The following is a 22,465-nucleotide window of genomic DNA, read 5'->3' as shown; positions in this document are numbered from 1 at the left end:
ATAAGTTAAATAATCCCTTCCTGCACTGCTGCAAATGTAGTTTTTCTTTAGATTTGTAGTCTTTTTGCAATTATATCTAACTTAAAGTATTATGTTTTCAATTTCATATAGTAGCTGCAGTAGTGAAAGATGATAAGTCTTACAGTATGGAGAATGAAGACACCCCCATAAAAGAATTGCACTTACATTTTTCAGCAAGCCAGCTAATGCTGAATCAGAAATTGTATTAGGTAACAGAAGCTAATGGATCAGACGCTCAAGACTTTTGCTTTATATCCTTTTTCTTTTTATTCATTGACAGACTGGCTGAGCACATTTCACGAGCTTAACACTTGATTTTAGGAACATTTTAGTATGCTGCAAATAAATGTCAGTTCTCCTATAAAGTCATAAAACTACAAAATGGACTGATTGCATTTTGTAGTCTTTTTTTCCCCTCTGTGTCTGGTAGTTCTTTTTCAAAAGGAAATCATCTGTCCAACAGATGTATATTGTCTTCTTCTCTTGTTTGGAATACAGAGAGAAGGAAAGGAGTTTTCCTCAGAAATATGGCACATAAATAACACTCAGACATCTTATGGAATAAAAGATTTAGTCAGAATTTGCAGCAGAATTTAAAATACAAAATTCTCAGAGAAAACATCTTTACAACAGTTTGTCCTCTAATAAATTAATCCATAAAAAAAGAATAAAAAGCACAGTTGCATGAAAGAACCATTTGTGGAGGCAAGACTCTACAAACAGCTGCAGATACTGTTTTCAGATATGTAAATATGCAAGGCAATGCATTAGGGTAATAAATAAGAGCGACATTACAGCATGTAAAGGGCTATGTTTGACATGTATCTGGCATTGCATCCTTGATACATTTTAAAGGTAAAAATAAAAAAAATAAAGATGGGCCATGAAAAGATTTTGAATTGAAAATTATGAAAGAAAAATGAATTTGACACAGCTGAATACAAGATAATTTTTTCCAGATATCCAGAAATGACTGAACTAATTTCTGATGAATGTAACCAGCACCCATTTGTACTTATTGTGATTGTACCAAGATTCAAAGAAATGGTCTCGCTTGTGTTTGTCTAGGCCTGTAAGCCCTTTTCAGTTCAGTTAAACTGTGGCCACATGTCTTTGCAGCATTGGCTTGTTTGGTTTGTGCTTGGTTCATTGCAGCAACATGAGTTTTGCATTTTTAAGTGGCTCTGGAGTTTGGACTTATTACAAATGACATTGAAATGACTTTTGTAAGGCTTACATATTTGTTGGCATCCAGTTATCTTCCCTTAGGTAATGAAAGAAAGGCATAATTTCCATAATTAAGGGTGCGCACAATGAGACGGGTACTGAGAATTTTTAAGATCTTTGGTGAGTAGCCATTCAGTTCCAGCCAAAATCATGGCCAGTCATTTGGTAAAACTTGAGATTAAACGGTCTGTAAAAATCTCTGAGTCTAAGCAGGACCTCAGATGGTATCTGAGGATGGGGTCTACCCTTTGACTTCCCCAGGCAACGTGGCCTGCTGCTCCCCTCAGGCTTCTTCAGGCAGGGGAACCCTTTGGTCTGGTTAAAGTAGAAGTGCTTATCTGTAACCACTCGTTTGAGTCCTAGAAAGTCTTGGACCCGGCCCATCTCACCCGCTGGGTCTGTCACGAGACGTTCCCCACTAACAAAAAGGAAACGTGACAGTGGAAAGTAGTGCAGCCAGTTCTCCAAATGCTTAGCATAGATGCCAATACGTATAGCGCTCCAGGATGTGTCTATGAGGCCCTGAGTGGCATTACGGAAGGCCAAGTTTTGGAAAGATGGGAGCCCGGGAGATTTGGACAGAGTCTGAGTGTAATCAGAAACAGCCCGGGTCACAGGATCTCGCACCACCACAATGAGTTTGGTAAGTCGGCTCATGGAAAGGACACGCCGAGGAGCTTCTTTGGTGATAAAATAACTTGGAGTCTTCTCCATGGTGATCTGACCCTCCAGGGTACGAGGCATCAAGTTCCTTTATGAAAAGAAGAAAAAAAAAACAGAAAATGTTATGAACAAAAATGTAGCATTCATAAAAGATTATACCAATACTATGACAGAAATACTCATATATACATATATATAATACATTCCCCTAATATTCTCTGCTCATTGCTTTGATGTTGTCTGACTTGCCTTAGGCTTTTTGATTTGACTTTGTAATTAGAAGACCAAATCAGTGATTACAGGGAGATAAACATGACCTTAACTGCTGGCGCTGGTGGAGCTACCATGTCAGTACACACTGGAAGAGAGTCTATGAACAGCTACGGCAGAAAGAAAACCACAAGGCTATATTAACCTCAGGAAAGTAATTTCCTCCCATCTGCTGCTTCCTCCTAAACAAGCTCATAACTGCTGCTCTTGTACCTTGTTGTGTTGCTTGATGGAGTGACAGAGTCCTGCTAGGCTGAAATAACAGCTACATTTCATAACATTTGTAATCTTACAGCAAGGTCACATTAACCATCACTAAAACGAGACATTTTTTGCCCTTCCTTTTTTGTTTTTTTCTTTCTAGAGCTAAAAGATCATTTTCATAACATGTTGTCAAAAGGTGACAAGAAAAAAGATAACAATATTGAAACAATTGACACACAGTTTATTGTTAAAATAGAGACAGACTGCTTCCCTGAAGCCTTTTTACAAAACTAGCATGCTAACAGGGTTGTTCTAGCATAGGAAATTGCTAACAGTATTGTCAAAGCATGAGAACTTGTTATAGTATTGACAAAAATATCTGCCATGTGACTAAAGAAATCATCACAAGGCTTAAATCAAAACAATTACCATACAATGTACTGTTTAAACAGGGATCAACTGCTCCCCTATACAGTATCAAGCCTTGATACAAAACTACCATAGCCTATTAACAGAGTTATGTTAGAAAAACCCATTGCTAACTCAGTATAGAAATATATGTACCATTTACCATATTTTATGCAGCAAAATTACCTTACATGTGTGGGTTTTAAAGACAAATAACCTCAACCATTCTTGAGTAGCACCAACCCTCATAAACAAGGTTTGCAAACACTGTTAGCATACACTATAGATGCTAACAATGAGGGCGCACAGCTGTCCCATTTAAATACATTCAAATTAAAGAGTAATTGAATGATTTTCACACAGTAAAATCATCATCTATATTTTTCAGTAACTACCTGAAAATATAGATGATGAGGATTGAAGCTGAAATTATAACCCCATTACTTGCAAATATTTAATTTTCTTACTTAATTTAGCTTAGTTTCTTTTAACGTTTTGTGCTAACAAAGGTGGGAAATTTTCAATTAGACCTATTTTCATTTAGACCTTTTTCACAGATGAATAGGATTTAAAAAATATTAGTGACTGCTGCAGAGTGGCCTGACCTAGAATGGAAGTCAGGTGTCCTATTTTCCATTAAAAAAAAGAAAAAAAAATGTTGATCCTAAATTCCCCTTTGGTGTCACAGAGGGGTTGAAAAAAAAATCCCTTTTTAGACCAAGTTGAGCAACAGGTGACAAAACCTATCTTGTTAACTTTCAAATAAGAAGATAAAATATTAAGAAATAATTAAATGTCCACTGTTAGAAACTAGAGGTCACACCACCAACATACAAATACCGGTAGCTATTTTCTCAGTAACAATTATGTATTCTCCAAAATATGCAAACAAAGTATCAAAACCAATAGAAATACAAACTAAACTAAAAACTAATGACAACAAAGGGAGGGTAAACTACAGTTTTTCTTTACTTTAGGCTACTGTTTTTTTCAGCTTGTGTAGTTACTAACTGATTCTTAAATAAAATACTAATGACTGATATAACTTGTTATTTTTCTGGTCATTGATTGTTCATGTTAGTATTCTAACCCATTCAATGTTTGAGGCATTTTCTGCACCTGTGGCTTTTAGAGACCTTAGTAACCCCAACCTCACCTATGCGGTGAATCCATAACTACAACAAACCCTGACCAAAGCCTTTATTTGACTGAGAGATCCTGTAATGTGCCAGAGCAGACTTTGTATAAATTGAGGGCAACGAGAGGAAAATGTCTAGTTTCATTTACTATATGCTACTGTAATGCTGAAATGGTTTTTATAACCTCTGCCTTGTCCTTTAAAAACAACAAAAACTAAAGTTCGTTTCATGGAGAAGGAAAAGAATGAAGGAGAAAATTGAAATAAAGGACTCAGTTTGACTTATAGGAATCTAAGAAGTGAAGAATGCCAGTGTTGCAACTTTGAAAGATCCCTCAGTTAATTTCCATGCTTCCCCTTCCCTCCTCAGCAGTCATGTGGTGGCGGTTGGGTCAGAGACTTCGTGGTTGGTCTGTAAGTTGAGGGGCTTATGAAGTTCTTGTCTGTGGTGATGGAGCCGACTCCATTTTTCTGTCTTTTTTTTATACAACTAACATTCTCAGCTCCGAGTCCAGCATATCCCCTGGCATGCAGCTATGAGGGTAACACCAAACACACAACTTTTGGTATTCATGAGAAATATCTGACTTCTATTAGAGGGAAGGAGCAAAACAAAATGAGGAAAAATACAGAAAATACTGAAGGGGAGGTTAGTTTTGGAAAACAGTACTGTTTCTATGGCTTCATTTTCTGTTGGGATGTTTTACAGTGAGGATTTTAAGTCAAGGCATACACTTCTGCTCCAAATTTGATTTTTAAACCATGGTTCACAAGCTTATTTGTGGTCACCATATGATATGAAGGGAAATATCATTTTACTGGATCTGGGTCCTGAAAGAAAGAAGCCACATGTCATATGTGTAACTAAGAAAAGTAAAAGCAAAAATAGTAAAAAAAAAAAACAAACAAACCAAAAACAGACACAGTGTTTAGATGAACTTATTACTCCTCAGCTTGCCTCGTCTACCTTCGTTTCCTAAATCTTCCAGAGCTCTCAAAAAACCATTAGAGAACATGTCTAGGCAATTAAGTCTTCCCAGTAAAAAAAACTGGGAGAGCTGCATAACTTAATTAACTTGTTTTGACCGCAACGCATATGGACCCTTTAATACAACCTTCACATGACTGAACTTCTTTTCTAAACGCATCCCTCCTTCCACAAAGCATCACAGTGACTGTGGGCAAACTACAACTCTTTTGCATTTCTTTATCTAAAAAGAAAATCTGTGCAAAATAACATGCAAGGCTCCTTCTGATATATTTCTATTTTTCTGTGTCTGCAGAGTTTCATGCGTGTACCTGTAACACTAAATGGATGTTAAATTCCATGTAGTTGGCCTAATGGAACCCACGGTGTCCCACTTTGGAGGGGGCTTCTATTGACATGATGCTTCACATGTTGGACTGCGTTCCAGTCTGTGATCTCAAATCACACCACAGAGAGAAACATGGTTTACAGAAGAGAGGAGATGCACCAGAAGATGAGGAGATGGAAAAGAGTTTGTTAAACAAAAGGCCAAAATACAGAAAAGCAGCAGAAAGTCACTATGCCATACACTTCTCTCATTAAACTTGAATTAGAACTTTAAAGCATCTATTTCTCATCTCATCTATGAGGATGAAAAAGGGAGTATATGCCAGTATTTTTTTCTGACAGCTTTTGTGGTGTCTTTATGGAAACCTAGCAACCCAATGTTTGTTTTCATCACACCTTTAATGTTTGCATCTGGAGAAGGAATGCCGCTGGCTTTTAGGAGTACACAGATGTGAGTTTATCTGTGCCGATTGTGTTCAGGCCAGGCACTGCAGTCAGTGTGGGTGGGCTGAGGTTTATTACGGCCCGGTTAAAGGACTGCAGACTCGTGGGCTACTGTTTATCACTATAATGTGAGGTGTGAGCAGTGTGTTCTGACATCAAAAGTAAAAAAGGCTGCTTTGTGGAGAGTTGGTAGACTAACCGATAATTTGAGTAGTATTTTTGATCCGTGCTCCACAAGCCAGGATGACGTAAATACATATTCTGTCAAAACGGAGCTAATAACAGAACCTGAATCTGACAGTTTTACTGCATAAAAGATGATAATTCTGCAGAAATTCATTAATTTTCCATTCATGCATCCATCCTTGATCCACTTCTCCCTCTCTAGGTGAGACAGGCATAGGCTTTAATGTGAAATACGACAACACAGAATGCGTTATATTCACAGATTGGTTAGTTTGACCAATAAAATGTTAGTTTTAGCATACAAGCTATCCTCTGGGATCCAGTGGATTTAATGAGTCTCATTTAATTTTTCTTAAGAAATTCTACCAGTGGGACTCTTTAACATGTTATGGAATAACTTTTAGATGTCAAATGTTTAATTAAAGATTGATAAATACACACACCCACACACATCACCTCTTCTTTCAGTAATACTTTGTATGTGTTTGGTAAATGAGACCAATAATTATCCTCATTCTTACTTAATATGGGATTTTGCTGCCCAACAGTTTAATACATTTTTATGCATTTTCTATTGTATAAGATATTCCACTTTGACTGATAATGTCAACCACATGTAGCGTGTGGTTTGGCATTGTCTTGCTGAAATAAGCAAGGCCTTCTCTTGATTGCATGGCGGCGCATTTTTCTTAAAAACATGCAAAAAGCGTGCGTTCAAAGATGTTCTAATTACACATTTTGTGTCTTTTTTTTCCACCTGTGTGCCAATAACAAGCCATATGGTCTAACTCCTCTGTCACTCAGACCATGCAGCATGCACGAATTTTCAAAGAATTTTAGATTTTGATTGGCCAGACCACAGGACACTTTTCCAATTTGCATCAGCCGATTTTGAATAATCCTAAACAAAGAGAAGATGGAAGACTTTCTGGATCTTGTATAAACATGTTATTGTATATATATATTTTTCCCAGTATGAAGAGATGACAAACTCCATTCACTGTCAATGGTTTTTAGAAGGGTTGAGCCAGCATAGGGATTTCCAGTTAAAATAATGTTTTGGCTTATTTATTTATTTATTTTTTATTTTTGGTTTCCAAACAGTATGAAGGTCATGCTCATCAAACTTTGTTTTGCATGTGGAGACTTTAAATCATTTGAATTTTCTTATTCTTTGCAGTCACCTTCTTTGCAGTGAGCTATAATTTACAGACATTTACATAATAGTGGACCCTTTCCCAGCTTAACTTCTGAATGACCTTTCAGGGATACATTTTTCATATCCAATCAAACTTTTACGTTCCCAATTTACCTAATTATTGTGAGACGTTTGCAATCGCTTTCCTTTCACACATCTTTTCCAGACTTTTGTTTCTCAATTTCAGCTTTCTTAAACATATTATAGATAATTAAGAAAAATAAACATGAGTACAAACTTCTGTGAAAACAGGGATGTCATGCAGAAGAAGAAAAATGGCTAAAGCAAAACATAAGATTTTCCTTGTTTTTTTTTTGCAACTTTTAAAAATTTTTTTAATCTGTGCACATTGATATTTGAATGAGGTGGTTTAAGATCTTAAAGACAAACAGAAACCTACAGGTATGCTGTAAACACAAAACCTTTCATTGCTTTTTCCAAAGAGCAGCACATAAATCAGCCACCCTCATGTCTGTTTTTGCACAAAGCATTTTACTCTCTTTGCGCTTGCCTACGACATACACATGTACACATGTGTACAGTAACCAGCTGACCTTACCCTCCACAGGATGGATCCACATCTGGTAGCAATGAAGTTCTTAGTTTGTGTGTTCATGTTAATGTGTGTATGGCAGAATGAGGAAAGCGTTTCTAGGTTAGGAAGTTTTCCTCAGCTCTCAAATCTGTGATCCATACCGGCTCTGCCTGGCCTGAGGCCAGACCCCCGGACCCTCTTAATCCCCATCAGGCTGTACTGTGCGGAAATGGACTCTTCCACCCTGAAGGTCAGCTGCAGATGGTTGTGATTCAGGGGCTGAGACCACCAGAGATCACAGGGATCATGTAATGCAACATGCCATCATGGACAGATTTCTCTCCTGTGCATGTTTTGTTTCCTCTCTTCATCCCTCTCACCTCACCGCCGCTATTTTCTTCATTTTTCCAACTGACTTCCAGTCCTTCTCTTCTAACTTCAAAGCCACTTGGCCTCTACGATATCCTTCAGAGTAAGAATGTTATGAATGCATTTGACATGTGTGAAGGAATTTTAAAACACACTAACAGCCTTGAACCACCACATGTAGAAAGATACAGTTTGCCTGTGTGTGTTCAAAGATCTGCTAAAACGACTGCGTGCAGGGAGAGGTTTCTCATTATTCTGTCTGGAAATACAGGGCAGAGGAGTTTCTCTGGGCTGATTAGAAGTCAGAAGGGAGTGTATGCAGTTGAATAAAAGGGGAAGCAAAGTAGTGTTTCTCTTTGTGTCTGTTGGAGTTGGGCCATTGCATTAGATGAATGATGTTTCTGGCCAGTATTTCGACTTTTATTTAATGTATTTAATGTACCTGCCATGTACAAGTACATATCCCAAGTCTTTTTCAAAAATTCCGTTTGTAAGGTTGACAATCTTAAGTTTTAGTAAATAACTGATTTAAAGTAACAATTTTTTTTTTCCCCTTTATTTCATGTCTAAATTTGGTTTCTAATGTTGGAACTGTGAATACGCTGGTAGGCAAATTAGAAGTATATAAAATTTCATTAAACCATTGTTCATAGTCAAACAATAGCTATTACTAAGCAATGACAATAACATTTATTAATTCAACACATTTATGTATTAACCATTTAAACCCGAGGTAGACCAAATGGGGCGATGTTGAGAGCAGATAGTGCTGAACTATGCCAAGATGGCCGTTTGGAGACCTGGCCTGCACTTCACTATAACTTCATAAATTTTCATTTGATCAGAATTGGTGTTTGCAGAACATCATATTTACATGTTATGTTATTACTTTATTGAGGTTTAGAGCTACAGATGCATCATTCCAAAGGCATATTAATCTAAGTGTTTTGGGTTACCTTTAGAAACTTTTTTCCATTTTTACAGAGAGCCATTTTGGGTGGCTGAAGCTTAGGAAGAACAGCAGTTGTTTACCAGTCGGAAAGTTGCTGAACAACTTCCTGACTACAGGTTTCTTTGGACAACGCACCAAAGCCTAAATTATCTCCCAATTGTCTATTGGGGTATAAATCTATGTAACAGATAAAAACAGTATTTTGTATATAACACTAGACAACGTGCTACATATAGGTGAATGTAATATGTAGAGTAAAAGTACTTTGGGTGGTCAAAATAATACTAGAAAAGTGTTATGTAAGTACAGTGCATTAACCATCTTTATTTATACTTCACAGGTAACACATTGGCTATAGGTTACTGATATTAATGCAGCTTAAAGAATCTCACGAGTATACCTTTCACTATGAGCCCAAAAGTATTCAAATAGACCTTGTATTTGCAAAGACCTAGTATTTCCAAATGTTTTACAGTTTTAGAAAATATTTAAAGAGATGCTATTTAGAAAGTATAAATTAAAAGAAAAATGCAAACAAATAGGATACAGTACATAAAGTACATAAAGCTATACCTATAAATATGAAGGTATGTGATATATATGGGCATCTGTACATGTATATGTGTGTGTGTATATATATATATATATATATATATATATATATATATATATATATATATATATATATATATATATATATATATATATATATATATATATATATGTATATATATGTATATATATATATATATGTATATATATGTATATATATATATATATATATATATATATATATATATATATATATATATATATATATATATATATATATATATATATATATGTGTGTGTGTGTCTGTGTATATGTATGTATATGTGTATGTTTGTATATGTATATATATGAAGATGTGTAAAATAGTATGTTTGTGTACATGTATTATTTTTTGGGTGTTTAGTTATTTTGTCTTTATAAAAAGTATTGTCTTTATAAAAAAAAAAAAAAACTGACAATGAACTAATTTAGGAACTGCAGGGAAGAAAATAGGATTGCAAAAGGGCACAGGAATAAATAAGCATTGCATTATCCTGCTCCTTTTCTGACCTAAAAATAAAATGTGTTGTTTAACCTGTTGATTAAATTGTCTCATCATCATTATTATTATTATTATTATTATTATTATTATTATTATTATTATTATTATTATTATTATTATTATTATTATTATTATTATTATTTTGTCCAAAATAAAGAAATATCAATCAATCAAAGATAAACTTATATAATCACGGTTACGCAAAGAGAGCAGAAGGATCCAAAACATTAACTACTATTATTAGATTTTTATCATTGCATTCCGGTTAAATGTAGGAATATGTCACCTAGCCCAGCATAAAATGACAAACCTCCAGGCTACACAGTTAGTGAGCTTCAGGTCTAATAACATTCACTGAAAGAGCAAAAAACACAACCACTGAAAAAAAAAACATGTAGCTCTAATGTTTTTTCCAGGAAAGGAAGGACACAGGTATTATGAAAGTAAATATAGCCTACTGAAGACTTTAACAAGTATAAGCCCTTTTATTAGCTTCTAAGTTCATTTTGATGGACCTGAATTCAGGGCTTCTATACTTTCCATGACCTGCAAATAATTGTTACTGCAACCCTCTTACACAATTTGCGTGACATAAATCCGTTTTGTTCACAGCTTATGATTCTGAAGTTCGCTTCAGTGTGTGTGTGGCATGCTATTACACACTCTGAAGGTTGCAGTCTGGCAGATGTACCAGGGTGGTGACAAGTATTTTTACCGATGAGGTTTGCATCACTCGGGTAGGTCGGTAGGAAAGAGTGGAAAAATGCGTCTAGCTGAGAGGAAAAATAGAAGGATAACATTTAATAGACATATCTCAAGGACTGAGAGCAGTGGGTGAGTGAGAAGAGGTCAGTCAGAGTTTCCTCTGAGAAACCAGGACGGCCTTAATGACAGAGAACAATCTGTCAGTTTGACAGAGGAAGAGGTGGAAGCTTTTATGTGTGAATGCTTGTGTGACTCTCAACAAAGCCACTAACCTTTTGCTGATGTTATTACTACTGTTGGTATTGCTGATACTGTACAGCTGCCAAAACCTGGACAGGGTGGACATGAGAAGGACTCAGAAGGAGAATCAAGCTTCTGCTAGTCAGAGCTACATGTTGATAATAATGTGCACATGGAGCAGAAAAACTTTTTCACTTCTGGTTAAGCTCATGGGTACTGCATACTCTAGCTTTTTATTTTTTATACACGCAGGTTTTGAGGCTCACAGTAAGAGGAGCTAGGAGTTAGTTGACATTTTTTGGTGTAAAGACTAAACTTAGCTAGTTTAGGTACCACACAGAGGGTTAACAGCTAACACTATAACTGTATTGTTGAAGCTAAATATCACACTAGTCACATAAGATACGCAGCTCTTTCTTTTATCAAAGTTTATTTTAATTTCTTCCTCTGATGAAACAGTGAATTTTTTTATATATAATTTCAAGCTTGGAAAGTTTTGAACTACGCTCTGCCATGAGCTCCTGGGTTAGCTAGGCAGACGGTCGCAAATTGCACCAAACACACAAATAATAATTTAAATATATAGGCAGGTAAGTGCCTGCTTGTTCGAACAAAATCAGTATCGTAAGACACTATTAAACACTACTTGCAAAGGTAGCTAAATGATTCAATAGCAGTCCCCAGACTATTTAACTTTGTATGGCATCATTGCCAGTAGTATGTTGATGTTTATACTCAAATAAAAGACACGAACATTTTCAAAGGCTCTCTTTAACATCCCCCTGGTGATCATGTTAACCAATTTTGAGAGCAAAGTATCAATTCTCTAATTTTTTTTAAAGTACGTAGACCATTGGCATAGTGCAGTAATGCAAAAAGGCAACGTAGCGTAAGTGGTTTTACACGAGGAAACAAAATACGCACACACAAACCACAATGTTGCAATGATATGAGAGGAAAAAGCAGAGCAGGACTGTGCTTACGGGTTTGGCCTTCGGCTCACAGGTGAGTTGTGCAGCTCCTTTTCCTGGCCAGGAAGAGGCGCTTTTAACTATATAGATATGTATTGAGCCATGAAAAGCACAAAATCAAAAGCAATCCGTTTAAAAGAGATTGGTACAACAGGCTATACAATATTATTATCTGAAAGAATATATTAAAAATAATAACTCTGAAAAAGGAAGTGAAAACATATAAACCTATTATTAAAAAGTAATAATTCCATTTCTTTCTTTCTGTCTACTCTGACTGCACACCTCAGATACCATCATGTTGAGATGGTATATATATATATATATATATATATATATATATATATATATATATATATATATATATACATAGAAATAGATATAGATATAGATATATACATAGAAATAGATATAGATATAGATATAGATAGATAGATATACATACTATCATTTTAACAGTACAAAAGGATGTAATGATTATCCAGCTTAGGGGTGAAACATTGAGACATGAGACATTAGTGCAGCTGAATTTCATATTATGCACAAAAGCTGGACAGTTATCTATTAGGGCTTATACATTCTTCGTCTAGTACAACACTGTAAATAATCATGTTTTATTTCTATTTCAGGCTTTAAAATTTAATAAAATGGCTGTTGTTTCTGCTACCTCCTAAATGAGCAAGCTGGCTGCTAGGTGTAACAAAACATCAAAATACTCATTAACCATTAGGAAGGTAGTATATACGAGAATTTGCCCCCAAAAAGAATTGTTTTGCAATTGCTTTTAGAGATGGTGAAATAAATTAGGGAGAAATAACACAACCGGAATATAAACAAACCAGCGGAAACCACAATCCAGAGTGAATGAGTGGCAGGAAGAAAGGATGTGATGATCACATCATTTAGGCAGCATAACAGCCTGTAATGGCAGGATTAAGAAAATAAGACACAGCCTCTAAAACTGAATGTCCATGTGAATGAGTAATTGGGTGTGTTTGTCACTGTCACTGATTGCTCCCACCCCTTGTGAATTATCAAATGGGAAAATCTGCAGTTGTGTTCCTGCCAGGCCCACAGTAGCCTGCTTGTGTGGCTTTATCTCTGAGCTTTCTCGGTGGAGCCACACCCTGCCTTCTTCTAATGTCCTGAACACAGGATGAAGGCAGGGACAGACAGATTAGTTGCAGAGCAGACACCGATTACATAGAAGTTCTTCCGTTTTCCTGGAACTTCCGAGATGTCATGACATCCTTGTCACAAATTACATAACTAGATAGAGTAATAAGATTGTAACGTGTACACAAGTGTGTGGATTCTCAAATCTAAGCATTTCTTTTTTTTTTTTTTTTTTTTTTTTTTTACAAATAACAAAGCTGATTGATTAATTAATTTATTTTTATTTTTTGCTCAACTTTTTTTCTTTTTTTTAAATTAAGTTCTTTGGTTTTAAATGGTTTTCATATAAAAGTGTTGGTTCTAGGATGCCCTTAATATTTTGGACCAAATAATTAGCTGATTAGCTAGCTTGATTATGCAACAGCATACTGTAATATTCACCCTCCTATTCAAAGGAAAGCTGTTTTTGTTGGATTTTCTAAGTGAGTATACATATAGGACATTCATACCTCTGTTAGCCTTACTGATTTAATTCTCCCATCTGGCAAATCCAGAACACCCATCCTGAAAACTCACTTCCGAACAGTTCCTGCCTCCTTCCTTGTGGTTTCTCAGCTCATTGTTAGCAGCGTCTTAAGCTGAAAAATGGAAAACCCTGCTGGTTGAGTCCCAGCTTTTGAAATTGGAAACAGACCATTCAGCGGCTGCTATTAGTACCATCTATCAGGCTGCTCAGGGTGGACTCATGTCTTGGCTACACTTACGCACACATCAAACACACACCCACACAGTAGAATTTGGATGGAGATGAAGCAGGAGCTAGTGTTGGTTTCCAGATTTCCACCCATCGCCGTGTCTTGTCTGACGTTTTGACGCTCTAGCTTTGTTTTCCAAAGTATGAAGCTAATTAACCCAATTTCCTCTCAAAACATCAAGACATCACTAACAATAAACTAGTTATTTTAAGTTATTCTAGTCAAATTTGTCAGAATTTCATGTAAAAATTTTTAAAGCTACCACAAACTAGAAAGTGTTTAGGATGATTTGGAAAAAGTTAATATGTATAAATGCAGTTTGTTAGATAGATTATCTTTATGTAAGTGCAGACCGTAGCAGTATGAAAACATAAAGATATTTTATGTTTTTTTTTGTTTTTTTTTAAATCTTCATAACATTTATGGAAATAAATCCACATAGCATACAGAATTACAGGCATGTAACATATTTCAAAAAACATCATGGGAAATAGAACAAAAATTGCTGATTCAAACACGTAATCTTGATCAGGCATTAAAATCAGGATTTGATACTAAACCAGAATCCATGAAGGCACGTGATGAGCAGATTTTTCAAACTTTTTATAAAAAAAAAAAAAACAAACAAAAAAAAAACCTAATCTTTTTAAAGGATTGATTTATTTATTTAAAATAAGTTGGTTGAACTTTTAACAAGAGGAAAAAAAAAACATCACAGATTGTTAGCAGCAATAAGTCCAACATTGAGTGTGTGTGTCAGTACGGTGTGGGGGTAATGCGGGGTATGGGTTTCATTTCAGTTCTCAAGGTACTTCACACTTCTTGGCTTGCAGAAAATTGTAATCCAGAAAAGTATATTATAGCTCAGTCTAGAGCAACAGATGCTGTCCTCAAGACAAGATCTTTTGGACCATGTCCATGCATTTTTCAACAGGACGAAGTAAGACCATATTCTGCTTTCATTTAAAGGCATGGCTGCTGAAGAAGAGGGAGCTGGACTGGCTTTCTTGTTGTCCTGCCCTCATTTTATTATCCTGTTATTTTACATTTACCAAACTAGCCCAACTTTTCATAGCACATAAAGTTTATGAAAGAAACTTCAATTTATTGAAGACCTGTAAATACATTCACCTTCTTTTTAAATACTAACTTCTTTTTGATGGACCTGAAAAAAGATTTTTTAAAATATGGCTCCATTATCTTTTCTTTTGGATCTCCCATTTTGTTTTGCATTTGCTTTTCAAAAATGTCTGTCAAACTTGCAAATTTACATTGCACATATAATGACTTCGGACTGATGGCAGACACCAAAGGACCAAGAAAAAAACAATAAGTTAGGTGGAAATAAATACACATGGTGAAGAGAAAAGCAGCAAGAAGAAGAATATGTTGTTGTCCATTCGACATGGCAGCTCATCAGTCATTTTCTGCTGTTGTGCCCCATATCTGCCTTGTCTGTTTAAGACTGAAAAGCAGACTTTAATGAGTTTGTGACTGATGAGAAGTAAAAGTACGCTTTGAGTCTCTTACTTTAAATGCATATTCTGACTGTCTGATGTTTAAATCCAAAAGACAACAATAGCGCTGTCCTCATTCATATTTGCCTGATCATTGCTCATCACTTATTCTCTTTTTGGAAGCTGCATGAGGCCCGCTGGGAGGGGAGAGGTCGACAAGTGAGCAACTGTCAAAAAAACTGATGACTGAGTAGCATCAGGTCTTTTTCTCCAACAGCTTAAAATCCATATCCATCCCACAACAATTGATCAAGTCATTTCTGATTACCCCTCATTCATATGTTGTATTAATTCTGACAAAAATCTCTTTACATTTACTCACCAGTACATGCCATCCCACATGTATTAGAGCTGACAGACATGTTGGGTGGAGTCGCTCATGTTTATGGATGTAACTGACTTGAGTTATACACTCAAAGCACCAAACCACCAAACCTTGTATTCTGCACAAAGCCTCCTTTCATGCAACAAGATCTATACATTTCCTTTTTCTCCGAATTCCTCCCTGAAAGCTTCCCTTTAACCCAAATCCTTTGTCTGCCTGAAAACACTCACCACAACACGCAGCGTCCAAGAATGTGAGCAGGGAGGAATTTCACTGGAGAATCCCTTGTGATTGGGAGACAAGCCTGACAGGAAATAAAAAACCTGGGTATTCCTGTCTAGGTAGCGCATCGAGCGCTCCTCAGAATTACAAAAAATGCATCCTTTGTGCAACAATGAGAGGAAGAAATGACTCAATAAGGGAAACAGAAAGACGGACTTAAAGGAGGCAAAGAGAGAAAAAGGCTGTCAGATGCAAGGATGCATCAAGTAGCTTTATTACACAGTTTGAGTGACCTGAACAAGCCGATAAATCCACTCGAGCAACACTCAGACTGAGGGGCATAAATGTCAGCCGTGGATGGGAGTAACAGCTTCTTGTCAACAAGATTGAATATTCAGAAGTTAATTCATTTCTGCAGCAACAGCACGATAAAGGCAGAGAGAAGGAGATCAATACAAAGAACCTATTTTAGGTGATCGATATCGAGAAATGACATTTATATCTGTGGGATCTTTGCAGTGTCAAGAGAAGGCAGGGAGATGCTGAGACAGAGAGGAGAGTGGATGGGTTTACGCACTGTGAATGAATCCGAGCTCACACACATGCTCACAAAACACTTGCAGATCATGGATGTCTTAACCCTCATTCTCCACCACAAAACCACACAATCGTTTCCAGTAGATGGTGAAGCCAAGACTTTTCCACATATAAGCATTTTTTTTTTCTGAATTCACAATTTGCCAAATGCTTCCTTTAAGGATGTCCATGTGTTTTACTTGGTTAGCAGCTGAAGACAGGGGCCAGGTCTCTTTTTCTCAACTCAAAGACGCAGAGTGTACTTGGAAATGAAGAGCTCTGTCAGAGGATAAATGCTTAAGTGATAGTTTCCAGCCCACTTTCAGATGATATCGTTGGCGGTGCATGCTACAGTTCAGTTTAAAACTGATCTATGTGAATTACTGGGTTCGTGGTATGTAATTACGCTAAAATTAATAACGTTTTTTAGAGGAATAAATTATATTTGGAAGCACAGAATAGGCAGAAAATCAGAAAATGGAAAAGGAAGGGACAAGAAAGTCAAATGTGAAAGTCAAGTGATTATTTATAAAACCACAGAACATCAGCGCAGCAAGACAAATGAGGTCCCGATAAGTAAATCAATACTTTTATTATCAAGCTAAATATATACAATTTTTCAGATCAAGACTATATTCCATGTGTAAATTATAGAGCAACAGAGACAAAGGAAACATTCAAACATAGCTATGAATAATAAAAAAAAAGGACCAATAAAGTCAATACAAGCTTCTGAGGTGAGTTCGGTTGAAATTAAGCTTAATTTGCAGTCGCTTTTCATTTCCAGTGTAGGACAATAAATTTGACAATATTTAGTCTATTTCTCTTAGTGATATGATGTTTTTCATCACTTTCACCAAGTGCTTCATAAGAAATAGTTTCACTTGTCACTGAGATTAGTGTTTTGTTGTTATTGAGGTCTATGCAAAGTAAAATCTTATATATATATTTTTAAATGGAATGACTTTTTTGGTGTTTATCCATTTCTTTTAACAGCCCTTTGATCTTTCTTTTAGCAAATTAACCAACTTTCAACTAACATTTATAGATGTTATACAAGTTAACAAACAAAAGTAATGCAATACTATAATCTTTTCTTTAACATTCACCTGTTGCCTTAAGCTAAGTATTTTTATCATTTATTGAATAATTTAGTATCTCAACTATCCCTTATCTATCATTATTTGGTCAATTTCAGGAAACATTAATGTGAAAGTTATTAATATTATTATTATTATTATTATTATTATTATTATTATTATTATTATTATTATTATTATTATTATTAATAATAATAATAATAATGATAAAAAATTTACCTTAAAATATATAAGTTTAACATTTAATGGTTCCTTATAACCTCAAATAATATGTTATTTATTTTGACAATTTATTCACTGATTTAGTATCTCAGTGATAAATATGTTTTAGCTACTTGGGTAACTTTAAAAAAACATTGATATGAAAGTAAAACAGAAACAACAATACTATAAACTGCATATTTAACACTCACCAATGACCTTTACCAACATACATTTATTAATTGGTTTAGTATGTCTACCATCTATAATCAATTTGCTGACTGCAGCTAAGGTTATATTCTATAAGTAAACAAACAAAAATATCCAAAGTTATGAACCAATTAACCTATTATCATAAAGAAATGATTAACGTTATCATCTTACTATTTATTTAGTATCTTAATCTGTTTTAAACTACTTTTAGCTACCTTAGCTTGGAAAAACATTTCGTCTCCATATATGTGTATACCCTACATAGAATAGTCAGAAATCTATCTACAGGTTCCTTAAACACTCATCAAACAATCTATTCCACATCTGTTAAAATATTTCCCAATAATTCTTGCTGCTTGTTTAGATGAATGTGAAATACACACCCCCAGGCACAATAAACCTGTTGAATAAAGGTAGTAAGTGTACAAAGACTATAACATTGGTCACACCATCGTTACAAGGTGAGTGAAAGTCTGGATTGAGGTGTTGACTAATGCTTCATAAGGCCTTGCTTAACTGCAACCAGGGACCTAATCCATCTCAGCCCCCCCACATGTCCCTGAGCTGTCCATGTTAATGTCTGACCTGTCATTACGCTGATCCAATTCACACAGTGTTGACACGAGCTGTCAGCAGATTAGGATAAAGCAAAAACACACATTTCATTATTGGCTCAAAAGAGAAAGAAGAGGAAGAGAAAAAAAAAAAAAAACAAGCATTTTTTGCCATGTTTGTGTTAAATAGAGAACAAGGTAAGGTCATGGTTTTATCAACATAAAGCAGAAAAAGAAGCACTAAAAGGTTACCAGACCTGTCACCTTTAATTCAGCATATCATTCAGTAAGTTAACATTTACCTTTTTCACGTTTCTTGCATTTCTTGCCAAGAAATAGACATTTAAAGAAACTTTAAATAAACAGACTAGATCCCATGATGTCAATCATACAAGAAATGAATCACCAAGCATGAGAAAACATGTCTACTTTTACAAAGGTACCCCACCTGATTGCTTTATGTCATTCCCGAGAGGAAAAATAAAGCAGCAGCAATGTTACCTATTACCTATATTTTCTATTCAGTATCTTAGAAGGATCATTCATCAGACGAGCTATTCGTCCAAATCCTCTCTTCTTTTCAGCGCCTACAAACCTGAAGTTTGCATTGCATTTAAATCCAAAACCTAACTAATAAATACATCACATCCTACAATTGTATTCAAAAGATGAGTAGTAATCCTAGTTAGAGGCATTCTGGACAAGTTACACCGTAACAAATTAGGTTCTTACACCAGTGTCACGAAAGGCCCCCATGCTGACTCTCTTCACATCCCTAATCTCTGGGAAAAAGAGGACGTGAATGCACCACAAAGATGAACTCAGGCTTGGATGTACCGTCATCAGCTGTGCAAGGGAACATAACTACGGAGCAGTGAGGAGTGGTGGTCAAGTTATGGTATTTAATAATTGTATGTGCTTTTGCCACATTCAGTGTGTATATATGCAGTTATGTCTATGGTCAGAGCTCGACTTGCTCTTTAACTGTACAGCATGGGAGTGTCTCTGTGTTAAGTATCTCCGAAGCTACAACATGATGAGCTGAGGAGTTTGAGGATGTGGTTTGTGAAAACCTTATTAAAGGAAGGAAACTATGCACAGCTTTGCATGTGTAGGAAGATGGGAAGACGCAGCAACAAAAAGGAGAAACTATGACGAATAGTGGTTCAAAAGATTTTCAAGCTGTGCTAAAAAAACAAGTCAGAATGATTTTTGTCGCTAACAGACACAACACAGATATAACCTGCTGAATCTGCTAAATAACAGGCTTAACATTATCAATCACTGACTAATGATTATGCAGTTATAACGACAGAGTTGTAATTTTTACACTGTCCCATTTTAGCATCTTAAGTCTGAAACAGTTTATCTACAAATAAACAGAAAATCAGTCATCTGAAATTGTTTCACTCACTTTATTAAAAAAAAAAAAAAAGAAAGACAAGAGTTTCATGTGTGAGTCACACGTAGACAGTAAACTGAGTAATCCTTTAGGCTACTGACAAATAACAGGACAAAACAACACATCTGAGGATGTCACAACCAACCAGTTTATCAATTAAAGAGTAAATTCCCAATATTAAATGTTGACCTGTTGTGTTAACTTACAATCTTCTTCTGATCAAATCGTTTCATACCACATGTAGATATGGTGAATTCATTTCCAAAGTAGTTTGAAATCTGATGACAAACAGCTACGTGGCATCTTTACCATACCATACATAGTCTAGCTAAAAAAAAATAAAGTCAGCTTTTTAAAAGCTGCTTTCATGAGTTGAAGTCATTTTAATGTGGCCCAGTCGCTTCCTCTTCCTCAAACAAATCAAAGCTTAATGACACAACAAAACAGCACTTGTGCACACGCTCTTTGATCACTGTTGTCACGTAGGGACATTCCACCTGCTGCGAACCGATCATTACCCAGCAGGACAGATCTCGCCCTGTCTTCTCCTCAGACACTTCTTTTCCCACACCTCCACACTGTGACCATTTTCCACTGCTGATGCTTGTTTCCTCCCATGATCCATGGTCATATTCAACTTGTTTTAATTTTCATTTATGTTCTCTGCATGTCACTATTCTGAAATCACCGCTGTGTGTCAAGTTCTCATTGGGAAAAAAAAGTCTGTACAATTTGTGACCAGGGGTATATCTCTATCAGCCTTGGCCACCTGAAGACATAGGGTCATCCGCAGCACCATCATCCACAACAAACTCCTCCTCCCTCTGTGATAGAGACAGACTTCTCTCAGGAGACCAACACAGACACTTAGGGAAGCAGTGTGTCAGCTCAATAAACAGCAATTTATTGGCAGGGGACTGAATGCACCGCCATCCTTGGAAGCTATCAGCAGCCCATCTTATTGGTGCTGAGAGATATTAATGAAGAAAGGAGACTAGGAGAGAAAAACCAGGAGTGGGAGCAACTGATTACATCTGACTGAGCTTGTTTTTGGTTTCATATTGCACTCTTTATGTGCTAAAACAATGGGATGCATGTTTGAATTTGCTTCTAAATGTTATTTTACCATTTGATAAGTATAAAAAAAAGCAGAAAATGCATAATATGCTAACAAAAAACAGCATGCTCTTTAATAGCCAACGTATTTTAAGTGCCCACACATCAATTTAATGTCCTCTGACAATATCAGTTCAGAAGATGAACACAGAAGCTTAAAGTACAAGTAATGAAGTAACTGATACCAGTCGTGTTTATCATTATGTAATTTTAAAAAGAACTCATTAGTTAATTCACATAATGTTTCTAAAGTCACATTGCTACTTCAGTGCTAAAAGCCTTTTAAAAATCCTTGTGAACAAATGATAAAAACCTTAAATTTGTTTTCAAAATTCTTAAATAGAGGAAAACAAAAGGTGTGAAGGGGGCAGCAGGTTCAGCATCTAATCAGGAGTCCATATCATCTGAAGAAAACTTTGACCCCTGGAGTTTATTATCATTACAATTATTTATCCCATCAAGAGTCTGCATTTTGAGTCGAGTTTTACAGGGGAAAAGAAAAGCAAAATGACAGGAATAAAGAAAAGGAAGACTTTACCTGTACCATTCCAGTCCCTTTTCGTAGAAGCGGTCAAAGTAGTGCGGCTCTGCGCCCACGGCTCTGACGTCCGGATGGATGCGCAGGAACTCCAACAGAGCCCGAGTGCCACCTTTCTTCACCCCGATGATGATGGCCTGAGGGAACTTTTTGGTGCCAAAAGTATTAGCTATAGAAATATTGTTGGCTGTTGTTGAGAAGTCCGACAGCTGCTCCCGGACAAACGAGGCCGGCGACGCGTTATACGCGTCGGGCTGCGCAGTTTCGTGCCCATCGTCTGAGAAAAAGCTGTTCTGAAGATTACTCTGATGGTTATATACAGGTCTGGGCAGGGAGTCGCAATATCCATTGAGACAGTAAAAAAGGTAAGTGAAAAGAATGATCATTGTAAAGAAGACGGACAGCTTGGACTGCGCCTTCAGGTGTCCAAAGTTGAACGCAGGTCTCCATTTACTACATCCCATGGGTCGCAATCATGAGCGCAAGGACACAACGCATGAAACATGGCATGCAAGGATGTAAAGTGGCCTCATACCACTGTCTATCACAGTTACTCTGAGAGTAACTGAAATCACTTTATTTGTTTGTGCCACCGCAGCAAGGGGCGCAAAATCTGCCCACAGCACGTCAAAAAACTCCACATGTCCATGATGTTTTTATCCTATTTCCAACAAAGTGTGTCTGCATCTTGATTTAAAGCACCACAAACAACATACTGATTTCGTTAGTGTTTCCTCGGCAAAGTCTCAGCCAGGTTTTACATCTCTGTCGCGCTGCGCTCCGTCTCGCCTGCGCGCTCCAGCGGGCTCCCAGTCGCGGCTCTATGGGGAAACCTTCAGCAGCCCATCCACTCTGCCTGCCATATCCACGCCCTGTTTATCAAACACACG

General features: G+C 36.3%; 1 protein-coding gene across 1 annotated transcript; it reads right to left on the bottom strand.

Annotated features, from left to right (window-relative positions):
* Positions 1-1,380: 1,380 nt before the first annotated feature.
* Positions 1,381-22,039, bottom strand: LOC306771768 (heparan sulfate glucosamine 3-O-sulfotransferase 6; the record flags this gene model as incomplete). Its single annotated transcript, XM_079261084.1, has 2 exons — positions 1,381-1,999; positions 21,576-22,039. The coding sequence occupies 2 exons, from the start codon at positions 22,037-22,039 to the stop codon at positions 1,381-1,383; spliced, it is 1,083 nt and encodes a 360-aa protein (XP_079117210.1).
* Between the last annotated feature and the right edge of the window lie 426 nt (positions 22,040-22,465).

The sequence above is a fragment of the Telmatherina bonti genome (genome assembly GCF_933228915.1).
Source record: "Telmatherina bonti genome assembly, chromosome: 21".
Lineage (NCBI taxonomy): Eukaryota > Metazoa > Chordata > Actinopteri > Atheriniformes > Telmatherinidae > Telmatherina > Telmatherina bonti.
This window is presented reverse-complemented; position numbering and strand designations above follow the sequence as displayed.